Source organism: Anopheles cruzii, chromosome 3 (genome assembly GCF_943734635.1).
Source record: "Anopheles cruzii chromosome 3, idAnoCruzAS_RS32_06, whole genome shotgun sequence".
Classification (NCBI taxonomy): domain Eukaryota; kingdom Metazoa; phylum Arthropoda; class Insecta; order Diptera; family Culicidae; genus Anopheles; species Anopheles cruzii.
This window is the reverse complement of record NC_069145.1, coordinates 50,364,973-50,380,125: the sequence shown is the minus strand read 5'-3', so window position 1 is coordinate 50,380,125 and position 15,153 is coordinate 50,364,973. Positions and strand designations below refer to the sequence as shown.

Sequence of the window (15,153 nt, the reverse complement as noted above, 5' to 3'; positions counted from 1 at the left end):
ATTTGCTCGAAAACTTTTGTATGGGACGTTACGGTACGTTACTGCGCTGCCACACGGTGCATAACAGCAGATATAACAGCCTCATATAACAATTTTGGCAGTACAGCGACCAGGTGTCAAAAGCGTTGTGGCTCAGCAGACCCTATAACACGACGTTATACAGGGCGCAACCCACGACGTTATACAGGGCGCATACCAGATTTGACACTATGTTACGTGTTACGTGTTATAGTTATGCACCGTGTGGCAGCGCAGTAACTGTTGGAATATAGCAACCGTTAGCGTCCATAGTAACGTTACTTTATAGTAACATCGATATGTCATCTGTCAATAAAGTATTTGTCGCTTCTCTTTTGACCATCACGAAGTCACACGTATATCCAGTTTACTGCGCAAAACCACGCTCTCTTAATAGTAACGTTCACTCACGTTACTTTCAAATCACACACAAATCAAATCATAATCGCAGTGAACAGCAATGGGTGTGCGATTTTTACAATCGTTTATGGGGCGCCAGGTGCAGGACGGCGTATATAACGTTGAGATACTGACTGAAATACGGTAAGCACTCGACAGCATTCGTACCGAGTCACGCATTCTTCAGGCATTTTGTTTCCTAATTCCATAGCAATTCGGCTGAACAGCATAAACGAAAACCCCTTATACTGATTGATCTGATGGCTTTGCTTGAATTGTTTAGTGGGGGCAAGTGCAGCGTGTTGTGCGGATCGCAGGTTATGCTGTGTGAACAGCGAGCTGCCCAGTTCTTCTCCCAGTTGGTGGAATCCGGAGCAGAGCTGGTGTTTTTTTGGGACGGCAATGTGCAGGAAAACAAATACGACACATGGATGCAGCGACAAAATGATAAGTACATTAGAATGATCACTATTATCGATGCAATCAATGAAGGGCAAGCCTTGCAGAGAATTGCCAAAGTTCGCAGTAATCTTATTCCGAGCAACACGTGCATACAGTTGAAGCTCATAGCTGAGAGGTATGGACGGGTCATCGTATCGTTTCACGCCGAATGTGATCAGGAATTGGCTGCGTATGCCTTGGAGCACGAAACGTTGGCGATCATTTCCAATGATACCGATTTCCTCATCTTCGAGGGCTGTTGGCAGTTATGGTCAGTAGATATTAATTTGGAAACCCTTCATACACGCGCCTTCAGTAAGGAAGCTCTTCGCCGGAAGCTTCAATTGAGCGTTCCTGGCATGGCACTATGGGCGACGCTGTCCGGAAATGACTTTTACAACTACGAACAGTTGAAACCATTTCACGATGCTCTTGGGCCGGAACAAGGTCGGTTTCTGAAGTTGGCAGAGTACGTTCGGACGTTGGATTCGGATTTCGACGACGACGACAACATCCAGCAGGTCCTGCGACGTGTGTACAAAGGAAGACGGATTCCCGACGAGGCGGTTGCGTGGTTTAAGCAAAGCTTAGACTTTTACAGAAGCGTATGTAACTATATTTAATCGTTGAGACTTATGTACTTCTGCATTTCCCATTGATTTACGTTTCTCGTAAAATATCTGTTTGCAGGACCTACAGACGCTTCATCGATCGAAGCCCCCACTCGATTCGATCGAAACCTTTCTGCTACAAGAATCCCAGCACTTTGTTCTAGGAGTACTGAACGGGGCGCCCCTAAACTGCACGTTGTCGTTTTTTGACTACCGTTCCGAGGACTTGGGCAATTACTTTGATATCGTCGTGCCGCTAATTGCTAAAGTTGCTGGTATAATTCTGTATCATCGTCAACACGAACGGGACCACATTACGTTGGTTGCAAAAAAAAGACACGAAGTAGCTTATGCCCACCATAACATAGCGGCAGTGTTTCCGTGCGATATTGCCGTTCCACATTTCATGGATCTGCTGTCACGGGACGATGCAATGATGGCAGCATTATTGGAGCGTAAGTTGCAGCTACTGCAATGGGTTTGTTCAGATGTCGTAGAGGACAAAGTATTAGCAGCAGTACCACGCGGATTAAAGGTTACAGTACTGACACTTGTTCGATTGGTCGAATGTCGCATTGTTCATGTTTTCGAGGCCGACCTTCTTCTATTGATTGCTCACGAACTGCAGACTGGCCAGTTCGTGCCTTCGCGAGAGCAGTGCCCAACACAACTCAACCCGCGAGCTTTTCGTATAGGATTTCTGTTTCAGAAAGTTTACCAAGAATTTGCGCGTGCCGCGCAAACTGTTGGCCTTTCAAGCGATTACCGTCCATCAGCTCCTTACGATGGTCATCGTTTCCATAACAATTACGGTAAATTTCAAGATGGTCAGACAGATGAACTGATGAAGCCCACCGCTCTCTGGAGACTTTATGCGGCGACTGAGAAGCACGACAAGAGCGATCAATGATCAAATCCCTCAATTTATGGACAATAATTGAGGAAACGATCAACACAATTTATCATCAATAAACATCGTTCGGAAACAGCTTTGATTCAGATGTGCCACGTTACACTTTGTGTTTTAGTTCAAGTGAAGAAAGTTTTTAAAATTTCGATTATGTTTTGATGTTATACTTACTATATCATAAATACAGTCCCATCCGTTCTTCTAAGTAAAACAAAACTGACTATATTAACTGTCCGTGTCACGCATGATTTTTTAGCTCTAGAAACAGAGCTCGTTTCGGGGCCGAAGAACCTGATTCACACCACTCCCTAGCCTCTTGTTTTAATTTGGGATCATGGTGATAGACTCAAGTGACTCATAATGATAAGTCGACGCACGAAATCCACATTATCCTTTCGAAAAAGCTCTAAATGTTGCCGAGAAAGTTGCATTCGAATTCGTTTTTGTTCCAAGGTTAGCGTGTGCTGTATCCATTGTGCACACAGTGGGCATTTCTGAAACCCAATACTTCAGTCAAAATATTGCTCATGGGAGATGAGATGCCTAGGGTTTCTTCTAAATCTCTTTCAGTCACTCTACGATTTTCCAATACGATATCCTGTATTTTGTCTACGATTTCAGGTGTAGTTGCAGTTTGTGAACGTCCTTGACGTCTTAAACGCTTGTACCAAGTTTAAATTCAGCAATCCATTTTTCTACTGAACTAATTGAAGACGAAGAGTACTTATTACTTTCAACATTCGTTCATAAACTTCGTTTGCTTTGAATTCTTCCTCAAATGAAAATTCAATCACGACACTTGATATTTTCCATTGTCAAAAATATTATGACACGTCGATAGTAAATGGCTTAAAACAATGAAGCAACCGATTGAAAGGAAGCTGAACATTGATATGAACGTTGATATGAAGCGACCAACATAACTAGAAAGAATTAGCCGACTAGCAGCGCCCTCTGTTATCAAGGCTCCGAGCTTATTAAACATCCTGGTACATATGACTAAATCAAACCCCAATATCCTGACCTCCCATGTCTACGACTCTATCCGATCGTCGCCTGATGTCTTGTCTTGGAAGAAGTCTTTTCATTATTGGCGAAAAACTCGATATAATCTTCCTAGCCGTTAGTCATTGTTTGACCACCGTTTGATCTGCTTCTACAGAGCTATGGGGATGGCCACGATCATTTTCGCAAAATTTTGTCGTATGTATCCCATTTTTCATTCTCCGTACCCATCCGTTAAAGAAATGGGTTGGTTTCATTACGTTTGGCTAAAATTACGGAGATGAACATTCGATCCATCACGTTTTTTGTGTCGATTGGTGTGGCACCCAAACATCGAGCTTCTTTCTATAGCCAGCTTTGCGCAAATAACTGAAAACTGTTTGTTCTTTAGCTCCTTTGCGATGGTATAACGTGCCAATCAACTTTGATTATTTCTGTGATTTTATCAACATTTTCGACGACGGGTCTGCCTGTGCAAGGTGCCTCACTAGGTTCCGGTGGGCTGGTCATGCCATGAGAATGAAGGATGACGAACCAGCCCGTAAAGTCCTCTTAGGCCGTCCAAAGGGACAGAGAGGCCGTGGCTGGCCCCGTTTAAGATTGGGAACGTTCCGTCGACCGGAACGCGAGAACGGCTCGGTATTCATATGTGATGGACGAAGGCTCTCGACCACGAGCGGTGGAAGGGTTCCCTGAAGCAGCCCAAGACCGCTCGGCGATTGTAGCCGGATTAAGTAAGTAAGTAAGTAAAGGTGGGATTACCCACCGGATGCACTTGTGTCAACGATTTTCCACATTTCAAAACATGCTGCAAAGTCCTCTTCCAGTATAGTCTTATGCGGTCTTCGTTTCGGTTGTTATCTCTTCTATAGATTCAAAACTGTTGTTTAGCGAATGGTCATAAGTCACTTGGTGCTAAATACGGTGGTTGCGGAACAATATGGGATGAGTTTGTGACGAAATGATCACGAAAATATGATGCCAAAACATCACGTCAAAACATCAGAATCCCACCTTTAAGGGGGTGAAATTAGTTTACAAACTTCACATATTAATTTTACAAGATTCTATTTACATCTGGAGTTTTCTTAAATATAATCCAGCATAGGTTTTGATATTTAGATGATTAAAATTCTAGAATAAATTAAATACTATTACATGTTTATACCAGTTACCATATGGTTTATTACTTTTATTATTATTTATTATCAAACGTTTGTTAATAATTTCTGTTATTAACTCATTTTACATCCAGTCTTTCATTGTTTTCTACGTTAAAGATAAAATATAGCATACATGATTTGCCTGATCCAAACTGCTATTTGCAACATGTGTAGTTCATGTTTTATTTGTATTGTTACATGAATAATCTATGCAATTTACGTTAGTGGTAAGATCAATTTCTTCTGATGCATTCGATGTGCAACTTGTGTTTGAATCATTTGAATTTGTATTCATTGATGATCGATGATGGGATGATTTCCGTCGTTCCATGTTAATTGAATTCGATAGAGTAGGCTCTCTGTAGAAGTTTTTGTTAATGCATCGATGAATTGATTTGGCCTTTCGGTCGGGTGACTTAGTATCGGAAATGAAATTGAAATTTGTAACAGGTACCTCCGATGTTGTACCTCCTTTTTGTTCTATACTTGATGTATTATTTCCATTGCTGGAGATATTAAAATTATTTATATTTTTAAACGCCGGATGCATAAGGGGGAATTCAGATTCTGTTAAACAAGATGTTGCACCGCTTTGTGAAATTTGATGCTCGTTGGAACAATTGGAAGATCCATTAAGAATATTGTTATTATCGTTGGTCGCTGCTTGAGAATCTGTCAATGTAAGAAAACAGTTTAAATGAGAAAAACGACTGTAATGGTCAACGTTCAAAAATCAGAAGTAGCTATATACCGATGACCATTTGCGCGGTACCAATGCCTAAACATCTCATTCGCCAAGCATCTTGTAGCAATTGTAAACGAGCATGTTTTCTCCATTTGGCACGACGATTTTGAAACCAAACCTGTAAATAGACATTTAACATTAATTACATTAGTCAACGCCACATTTTATATTTCCAAGCGAAGCGGTAACAACAACGTTAAATGGTAACAACTATCTTTTGGCCATAACCAATCTGGTAGTCTTTTGTTTGAAATTGTATAATATGGACGCTTTTTTAAAATGTCTATTATTTATAAGACAAGAATATTAACATTCATCTTTACAGACGGACTATTGATAATGATAGGGCGTGGTAGGCTCAAACTGTGGATGAGCACAGTACCAACGACGGTACTAGAACAACCGGTATCTGTGCTGAATGCTGAATAATAGTGCCCGACACGTCGTAGCGGATTCGCTAAAGATACCATAGATACTTGTATGTAAAAAAAAAAATCTAAGAATAACTACGGAAAACAGCTCAAATGAATAGTTGTTTCTTACTTTGTGTTTTGTAGAACATGGTTCAATTTTGGGATATTTTACATGTATATCATTATTATAAATACGGCCATGCCCGTTCCTGGAACGGGCAGGGTAAAAAAACAAAATTAACAAAAATAAAAACAAAATTTGCACCATTTTTGTTTAACAATACAAATATGAAATATTTATAACGCTCTTGTCTACGCATGAACAAGTTAAAACTGCTTTTGCTACGTTCACACACTGTGGTGTTTAACCAGTTTTGCCGATATTACTGAAATACGAAATAATTTTCGATGAACATTACCGAGTTTCGGTAAACAATAAAAGTACTTGCATTTTTCATAAAAAGGGTTTATTATTCGTAAGATTTGATAAGAATCACTGCATCTTATTCATAAATGTACGTTAAATGTTTTGCTTGCGTTTATCGCATTCAATTTTTACATCACCTGGACACGAGCTTCACTTAAACTAATCCGTAGAGCGATCTCTTCACGTAAAAAAACATCAGGATAGTGCGTTTTATGGAACAGTTGTTCCAACTCTTGCAACTGTTGTGGAGTAAAAGTAGTACGATTTCGCCTTTGCCGCCGTCTACCGAACATGTACTCGTTTAATAAATCACCAGGCATCGGCGAAAGAAAAGGGCCAGCCATATTATTCAACGTCTGTTTAAGATTAAGTTAGAATTTTATATATTCACTTTCATTGCCCTTCATTTTTGGAACAAGATTACACAGCATGCAACAAATATTAAGCCCACTAATAGCAACACTCTCGTCCAATCTCGACAATGGTTGAAATAGTACTGATGGGGATGGTTTAATACGCATCTCTCAGCATTACTAATAGAGGAGGAAGGACTAACATGACCCAACATCAGTGGTGGTAGTTATATTTCGTCTTGCTCTGTTTCGTCATGGATTCCTTAAATATTTTTTTTTTCTAACGGCATAATGTGTAGTCGGTAGTGGTGTAGTCGTTCAATCCCATTTTAGTCCCTGGTTCGTCCCATTTTAGCATAAGAGAAGGATAATGGATGTCCTACTTTTACTAACAACATTACATATTCTTTCTTTGAGTGGAGTAATTAACTTTCGCTGTTCATATTTTTATTTTTTAATATAGACGTTTAATCTTTATTCAATAAGGTTTAAGTGTGATGTTTGGTTTTCAAGCAAAGATTCGAACTATGAATCATTCGGAAAACAACTTTCACAAACATGAAAAAGGAATAACATGCTTAGTATACTTTTCTATAAAAATAATTACCATTCAATTTTTCTATTATTAACATGTTCATTTGTTAGCAATAAAAAAACTGATAAGTGATAAAACACTTAGTTAATTAACTAATTGACATTTTTTTAAGATTAAGAAGAGCTACGAAGTTGTATTATGAAGTAATAACAAATAAATTAAACTTTTGGGTTGGTTTGTGAAACATATAAATTTTATGATACTATGCTAAATTTTTTATCATTGTTTGTTGAATTTAATTTGTTGTTCACACCCACGGAGCGTTCACCCTTTTTTTATCACCAGTTATGCTTAGCGCTTGCGCTGGCATTGTTGCAATACTCGGGTAAATTACGCCTGCAAAATAACAAGAAGAAAAAATGTGAATAGCAAGCGCACCGTACACTAGTTAGAGTAGTAGCGAGAGATGTTTCTCTCCTTATATTATCCAATCATATTGCGTTGATGCAGTACGTTGGGGATTGATAATAATGGAAGCAGCTCGGAATTACAATCCTTCGTAAAAGCTAACAGTATTCGGAGCTGCGCTGGAACGAGTTGGTGTGGTTGCGTATTATTTCTCCTTCGCCCTTCACGATACTGTTCTAGTTTTGTTTGAAATGAAAAAAAGGCGGAGCAAATTGAAGCCAATCATAACTTGATACAATAGCCGTGGCAGGTTGTAGACGTTTTTTCTGTGATGGATTCTTCTGCAAAGATTACATATTAAGCTTTACGAAATTTTATGTTAATCCGTGTATTTGATTTTATATTGTAAAATGTATGCGAACAATTTTTTCAACAATGCGAACAATTTCAATGTTTCATCTCTTGTCTCGATAATTCAATAATTAGGAACCAAATAGATCAGTCGGTAACGCTCTTCGCTGCCACGCAGCTGGCCTGGGTTCGTATCCCGTAACCGGTTGTCACATAGCCATGGTTTCGATTCCCGATACCGGTGTGACAGGGGGGTTGGCGCGGGACCAACAACCCCGCCCGTAGAAACGAACCGTTACAGAGAGCATCAGAGATTGACATTGTCTCTGGTGCAGGATGAGAGCGCTAAGCGGTTGTTTCCGAAGAAGAAGAAGAAGTAATAAAAACCGTTCTCAGAAATTATGGATTTCTGTTTTTTTTTTTTAACTTTTGTTGCTAAGTATGAGAACAACTCATTCGATGCGACAATTGTCCGCTGAGAAACTTAGAAGAAATGCACTGGAACATATACAGGGTGCGCCACGAAAGATTTTTTTCTCCATTTGGTTATAAAATAAAAACGGCCCAATATTTTTCGATGCTTGAACATTTATTTGAATGATTGATTCTTCAATTTTTTTAATGAAAAACAATTTCGGTAAAATATCCAACACTAGCTAGCTTTGCAGTAGCCCATTTGATCGACCAATTTTGGAGTACATTTTCGACTGTCTGTGGTCCCCGAAGATGCGGGTCAAAGAATCGATCGTGGCTGTCGCTGTATGACAGGTAGGGCCATAATGTTGAAACCAAATGTCGGCTAAGTTCTCAGCTTCAATTTCACCGAAGAACCAATCAGCCAACATTGCTCGGTAGCGTACGCTTTCGACGGTTCCGGCGACTCCTTCTTCATTCATTAAAACGGCGGCTGATGATGCCGCCAGACCAAAACCCGCACCGGACAGTCACTCGTTGTGGGTGTTTTGGCTTCTCCTGCACGATGTGTGGTTCCAATTCTGGTTATAATAGAGCCACCGAGGTGGAAATGAGCTTGAATGAAATATGTCTTTCAAATATCGTACCGTTTAAGTTGGAGACCTACCACTTTGGAAATAAGTTTTTCATATTTGCCCATTTTCTGCAACCAAAATTGTACATTTGATGAATCAATCTTTCAAATAAATGTTCAAACATAAAAAAATATATATTCAGCCGTTTTTTTAATAACCAAATGGGAAAAAGAATCTTACGTGACGCACCCTGTTCATCTTCGAGGAATCTCAAATATAGTAGCATATCATTGTAAAAAGTAAATAATCCCTAGTTGGGAAGTTCATGTTCAGTTATCATGTAAAGTTTTACGTTCTTAGCAGATTATTCGTGTTTAACCGCGTGTGGTTTTTGGTGGAAAATGGAATGGCGCGTGTGGAAATGGGTCTCTGATTGCATCGCTTCTAAAGATGAGTCGTCGATGAGTCGATGAGTCGAGTCGGAGATGAGTCGATAACACGAAATCCGTTAATTACCTGAATGATGGAAGAAAGTAGTAGCTCATCATCATATCCGACTACAAGCGACGAGGGTTCTTTGCCTGCTTCAGGGAACATTACCACGGCTCGCGGTCGAGAGCATTCGCCCACTACGTATGAATACCGGCCGATATCGCGTCCAGCCGACGCCCCCTCTGTCCTTCTGGACGGCCTAAGAGGACTTTACGGGCCGAGTCGTCGTCCGCCATTCTCATGGCATGATCAGCCCACCGAAGCCTGATGAGACGCATACGCTGCACGACAGTGAGTTCGTCGTACATTGCATACAGCTCCCTGTTGTAGCGGCTCCTCCAATGTTTCTCCTCACATACGGGTTGGCTGCTAGCAACCTGGCGCGAATCTCCTCAGTTATGTCATTATTGGTGCTAACCTTTGACCCTAGATAGGTGAAACTCTGGACGACATCAAACTTTCGGTCACGACAGGAAAGAATTCTTCGACTTTTTAAGTAAACTAATTAGTCATTCCATTTCGACTTCCTCGTAGAAAAACGAAGGGCTGCTCAGCCAATACGTGTCCCATCGATGAAAAAGAATCATATTCGGAAAGAGCCAAGTATGGTGATTAACGCGGGGAGAGATAGCAGCTCCCATCCAAGTGATTTGATAGTACCCTGAAACAGTTTTGCTTTTTGGGGCGCCTCCATTATTATTAGAAAAACGGCTTTTTAGTCGATTTTCGATCGATCGATTTTCGATGCATGGTTCAAATTGATCATTTGATTTCAGTAGCGATCGGAATTAACGTTTTCATCTGGTTTTAGGAGCTTGTGAAACACCACACCTTTCTGTCCCATCAGAAAGTCTGTTTTTTGGAGTCCTTCAAGGCTTTTTTTGTAAAGTCAAAATCGCCATTTTGAATTTTTTTAAACAACTTAAAGCACTGCGATCTTCCAAACACAAGTCCCGACAAGCATTTGGTGCGATTCCGAAGCAGTTTTCTTCAAGAGGAGCAGAAAAATTATAATCCCCGCAAAACGTCATTTTCAGGCACAAAAGTTGACATAGTTTAACCCTTTCAATGATGGGTTGCACACCGAAATAATTTTTTTTTCGACCTGAAATCATTTACCTGATGTCAACACAAGGTAATGATGAATGAACAGCAAAACTGGGAAGTCCCAATCGGGTGGTACAGCCATCTTTACAGCGGGAACAGCGACCCAAAAATATTGAAAAACCTGGTTGACAAATGACAAACAGAATTTCCCCAATCATTCAGCGATCAGGAAAGCCAACTGACTATTAAACCTCACAATAAATACAGAGACTTGAAAAAATCCACACATATTGATCATTTTATTAGGTGCGGCTATAGAAAGTTGACAGTGCCTATATCGTATTTGGTCGAAAAAAAGCTAGAAATCATCAAACTTCAATCCAACCGAATGATTTTATTCATAATTTTGCCTACTTAAAAAAGTCCCAAAACCAGAAGTTGAATCGTAAAGATGGTTTGGAAGATACGTTGAAAATGTGGGTGCGGCTATAGAAAGTTGGCAGAGTGTATGCAACAGTTCACGTAAATCCACCAGAAGAAACACCTGGAATACAGTTTTGAAATTCACGCAAAAATAATAGAATACGTTACGCAACCTAATATATATAAAAATTTTAGCGCTTGATTTAGATAATTTACAAAGTAATTACAAATATGACGCTACTTCGAATACGATTTCATTACAAATTACAATCATGCCGAGCGAATACGATTCGCTTGCTATCTCTTGTTAATTTATGCAAGCGATGATACACTTTGAATGAGAACTCATACAATATTTTATTTTCTCAAAAATTTAGCAAAGTATTCCACGCAAATCTTATCATATTTATTCGCAATCAACTAAAACAATATTTGCATAAGACTTCTCATGGTTCCGATTCGCTCCAGACTCGAAAATGTAAAAAAAAGTAATTCATTTTATTTGCTTGATTCATACTCCCTTTCCTGTGCTGAGTTGAATGATGAGTTCTATATATTTAATTTACTTTTTGCTGCAAGCATCAATAACGCAAAAATATGGACTTTGTATCTTTCTATAAATATGGTAGCTATTTCTCGATTGCGCATGGGTACATTCATGTTGAAATAATCATTCTCACTCGTTTTCATGCACCTCCTTCATTTATCTTGTTATGCATTTTTGTACAATTACTCTTCTCTTATCACCGTCATCATCATTCATTCTCCTTCTTGCATTAAAACTCTCGCTCCTACCAACACACAGAGTCGCAAAACAATGTTCATAATCAAAATGAACTTTCTGAAGCTGAAATGAAAATGAAACCATGGTCTGTCTAGTCTCGGTGAGGAAATGTGTTGCGTTATTTTTTTTGTGTATTCAACGTTGTCGTTCATAGAACTGACATTCCCTCTAGTGCAGGTTTTGTTTATCCCGTTCTTTTTTTTTCTTTTGTTCTCATGTGGAGTAATTTTAATCATTTCACTAAAGGACGAATAGTATGATTGCTATAGCGCACTCATGCTCTAGGTTTAATGATTTTGGTCTCTGCACTTAATATTAGTGAAATGAGTAGGGATTTCTATATTTATTTGGATTGTTATTTCTTCCGCAGATGGATTGTTGATGGTAATGAAGACGGAACAATACCGACCATTATTGTTGTTTTTCCCCTGTTTGTGTTCAATATCCTACTCCTTGGTCTTGTATCGCCCAGTCTAGATGATGTGGATTGAAATTAAAAGTACGTTTGATTGATGTAAATTTGATTCGCGTTTATCTATGTTTAGGTAATTAAGCTGTATTATAAGGTCAGCAACTGGTTGTTCTTGTTTTTGTTGTTTTGCATCTTAGCTTATATTATATATGAGACCACTCAAGAGATTGAAGTTTAAAAAATCCTGACTTATTTAACATTGTAATTCATTCACAAGTAATTTCTCTTTCTTTTTCTTCTTTTGGTGCTACAACCGCTGGGCGGTCTTGGCCTGCACCAGAGACAAATGTTAATCTCTCTGATGCTCTTCTGTAACATTTCATTTTTACGGACGGGATTGTTAGCCCCGCGCCAACCCCCTGTCACGCCGGTATCGGGAATTGAAACCATGGCCGGTTGAGTGACAACCGATCCCGGGATTCGAACCCAGACCAGCTGCGCTGACAGCGAAGAGCGTTACCGACAGCTCTATCAGCGGGGTAATTTAGTAACAAGTAATTTATTAATACATTAAAATAAAACGAAAATGTAATTACTATCCACATGGGAAGTTCAAGAAACATTTGACATAGAATTATCGAAATCAGATGTAGAACGATAATAATCAACTTGAAATGTCAATCAGAACAGGCTTCTTCACATCCCTTGAATCTCCAGTGTCGTTTTAACATATACTTACACAATTAGGTTGCTTAGGTCCAGTGATAATTACTTCTCTATTATTGTATTGACTATTATTGTAAATTGAAGGTTTTTTTTTGTTTAGTTAGTAACTCAGGTAATGTTTGAACAAGTGTGCATCGATTTTTTCGTTTCTTGTTATCGTTTGTTTATCGTTTGAAATAAACATCAATTATCATTCCGCTTCATTTATTGCTTTGAAACCATCAATTGCGCAAAACTGAGAGCTTCAATAACACTAATTGATGTTGGACCCAATTTTTCGCTAGCCCGTTTTGAGCAAAAACAAAAGACACCTTTGAAATTAATAGCAGGCAGTTCAATAAGTTTTGAGCTTCAATAACAGAGAATTGAGAACATTTTTGTAAGCATTCTGCATCATTGTCAGAATCATTCTTCAATGAATCTATGTATCATTCATTCTTCGTATGTGAAGTTTCATTTCAATCGATTGCCTAATTTTTTTTTTACAAACCACTTAGTATCGACGAGTCACAATAATTTTTACAACGGCAAAATCAAGTATCGTTCAGCGATTGACTTTTCATTTTTGGAAGGTTTAAAAGCAAAGGAAATTTATGAATAAGGAAAATGTATAAGCACTCTTTGCCTTCAATTAGTAATCTTAAAGGGGGTTTCTGAGTTTAAACGTGGTCGCACAAGACGACTTGAAGACGATTCACGTCAAGGACGTTCATAAACAGCAACAACATCTGAAATCGTAGAAAAAATACAGGATATCGTATTGGAAAATCGTCGAGCGACTAAAGAGATTTAGTAGAAACCCTAGGTATCTCATTGGGCAGTCTAAGCAATATTTTGACTGAAGTATCGGGTTTCAGAAAGCTATGTGCGCAATGGGTGCCGTAATCGCTAACCATGGCACAAAAAGGCATTCGAATGCCACTTTTTCGGCAACATTTATAGCTTTTTCAAAAAGATAGTGGGTTTTGTGCGTCGACTCATCACTTTGAATGAGACTGCGGTCTATCCTGAATCATCCATGATCCTGAATCAAAACAAAAGGCTAAAAAGTGGTGTAAAGCTAGTTCTTCGGCTCCGAAACGAGTTTCGTGCCCAGAAAGTGCCCAAAAAGGTGTTAGCATCAGTTTTGGGATAAATTGTGTTTGTGGATTACTTGCAAATGGTAAAACAACAAATTACGGTTATTATTGTAATATTTTAGACCAGCTGAAGGATAAAACTCGTGAAAAAGACCCGGTTTGCAAAAGAAAAATATATTTTTTCTTGCAGGACAATGTACCGTGTCACTGGAGCATTTTGACAATGACAAAATTCCACGAATTAAAGTTTGAATTGTAGAGTATCCATCATATTCTCTAGATTTGGCCCCTAATAACTTCCATCTGTTTCTTGGCCCAAAAAAATCATGCGTGGAAAGCGTTTGTCATCAAATGTCATAACTGCTGTGAAAGCGTATTTTACAGCCCTTCCTAATTCTCGCTTCAGTTCCAAACGTTTAAAAACAGTTTAAAAACACTTTCCAAACGGAAAATATTTAAAGATTTTGCAAGCTTTTTATTTTATTTATTTTTTTCATTTCATTTCACAAAAGATTGATTAACATTTAAATGTTGGAGGGCTCTAACGATAGCCACTTGTGGTTTTCCAGACAAATATAATGAAATCACACTGTTACTGGGGCGCCACACGGTCCGTAACAGTAACATAACATAACATTTGACACTTAATCGATAAGCATGTGTCAAAAGCTTTGTGGCTCAGCAGACCCTGTAAAACATAACACGTAACAACGATCGTTTGTTTACAAACGTAAGGATAATGTAAGTTCTTATTTGTGAAGTTTTTTTTAAATTTTAACTATAAATTTTTATTATATTGACACAAGCTGATCGATTAAGTGTCAAATTTTGTTATGTTATGTTATTGTTACGGACCGTGTGGCGCCCCAGTTACGCTTGAATTCCATCACGAATAACTTTTTTACTGAAAAATTTCCACCAAAATGCTTTTGCACGCTTGTAAACAATATAATGAGCTGTCACTCGAATAAATCTGACAGCTGTCGGACGAGAGGTTTAGAAATGACAGCAGGTTGTCTGAAGTTGGACAGTCTGAAGTTGGTTGCAGCTTTTTCATCTCACCCTGTAATAGCGAAGTAGTTATTGTTCGTGATTAGTTATGGGCTGCAGAAAGCGTTTGTGGTGTGCCACAAGTTACGTTACAAAGGACCGCGTCCAGGCTGGGCAATGATTCCCGGACCGGCACCGGCCTCTAAGTTTTGTTGGCCGGCTGCTTTAGTTAAATTCGCCGTTGAGAAGCCGTCGGCTTTTCCTCTAATCTTTTCACCATCCAATCAGGGTCAGTTAGGGTATTTTAGATAACTTCCAATGGCAGCTATCATAGCCGTGTTTGTGCTGTATTTAATCCAGTTACGTTATACCTTAGCAGTAATACAGAACCGTTCGGACACGATCGTCACGTTCCACCTACTTTCGGTAATA

At 39.0% G+C, this 15,153-nt stretch overlaps 2 protein-coding genes across 2 annotated transcripts; one reads left to right on the top strand and one right to left on the bottom strand.

Moving 5' to 3' along the window:
* Positions 1–414: 414 nt before the first annotated feature.
* Positions 415–2,563, top strand: LOC128273097 (constitutive coactivator of peroxisome proliferator-activated receptor gamma-like). Its single transcript, XM_053011015.1, has 3 exons — positions 415–561; positions 629–1,463; positions 1,549–2,563. Exons 1-3 carry the CDS (start codon positions 479–481, stop codon positions 2,377–2,379), a joined length of 1,749 nt encoding a protein of 582 aa, XP_052866975.1. The 5' UTR covers positions 415–478; the 3' UTR covers positions 2,380–2,563.
* A 2,159-nt stretch (positions 2,564–4,722) lies between these two features.
* Positions 4,723–6,476, bottom strand: LOC128270540 (homeotic protein ocelliless-like). The gene is made up of 3 exons (XM_053007949.1): positions 6,270–6,476; positions 5,299–5,410; positions 4,723–5,219 (listed from the first exon to the last, which is right to left on the bottom strand). Exons 1-3 carry the CDS (start codon positions 6,474–6,476, stop codon positions 4,723–4,725), a joined length of 816 nt encoding a protein of 271 aa, XP_052863909.1.
* Positions 6,477–15,153: the final 8,677 nt, after the last annotated feature.

Coding starts and splice junctions, on each gene's coding strand:
- LOC128273097 (XM_053011015.1), top strand. CDS start 479: ATGGGTGTGCGATTTTTACAATCGTTTATGGGGCGCCAGGTGCAGGAC. Junction 562..628: donor GAGATACTGACTGAAATACG/GTAAGCACTCGA, acceptor CTAATTCCATAG/CAATTCGGCTGAACAGCATA. Junction 1,464..1,548: donor GCTTAGACTTTTACAGAAGC/GTATGTAACTAT, acceptor ATCTGTTTGCAG/GACCTACAGACGCTTCATCG.
- LOC128270540 (XM_053007949.1), bottom strand. CDS start 6,476: ATGGCTGGCCCTTTTCTTTCGCCGATGCCTGGTGATTTATTAAACGAG. Junction 5,411..6,269: donor TAAGTGAAGCTCGTGTCCAG/GTGATGTAAAAA, acceptor GTCTATTTACAG/GTTTGGTTTCAAAATCGTCG. Junction 5,220..5,298: donor TACCGCGCAAATGGTCATCG/GTATATAGCTAC, acceptor TTACATTGACAG/ATTCTCAAGCAGCGACCAAC.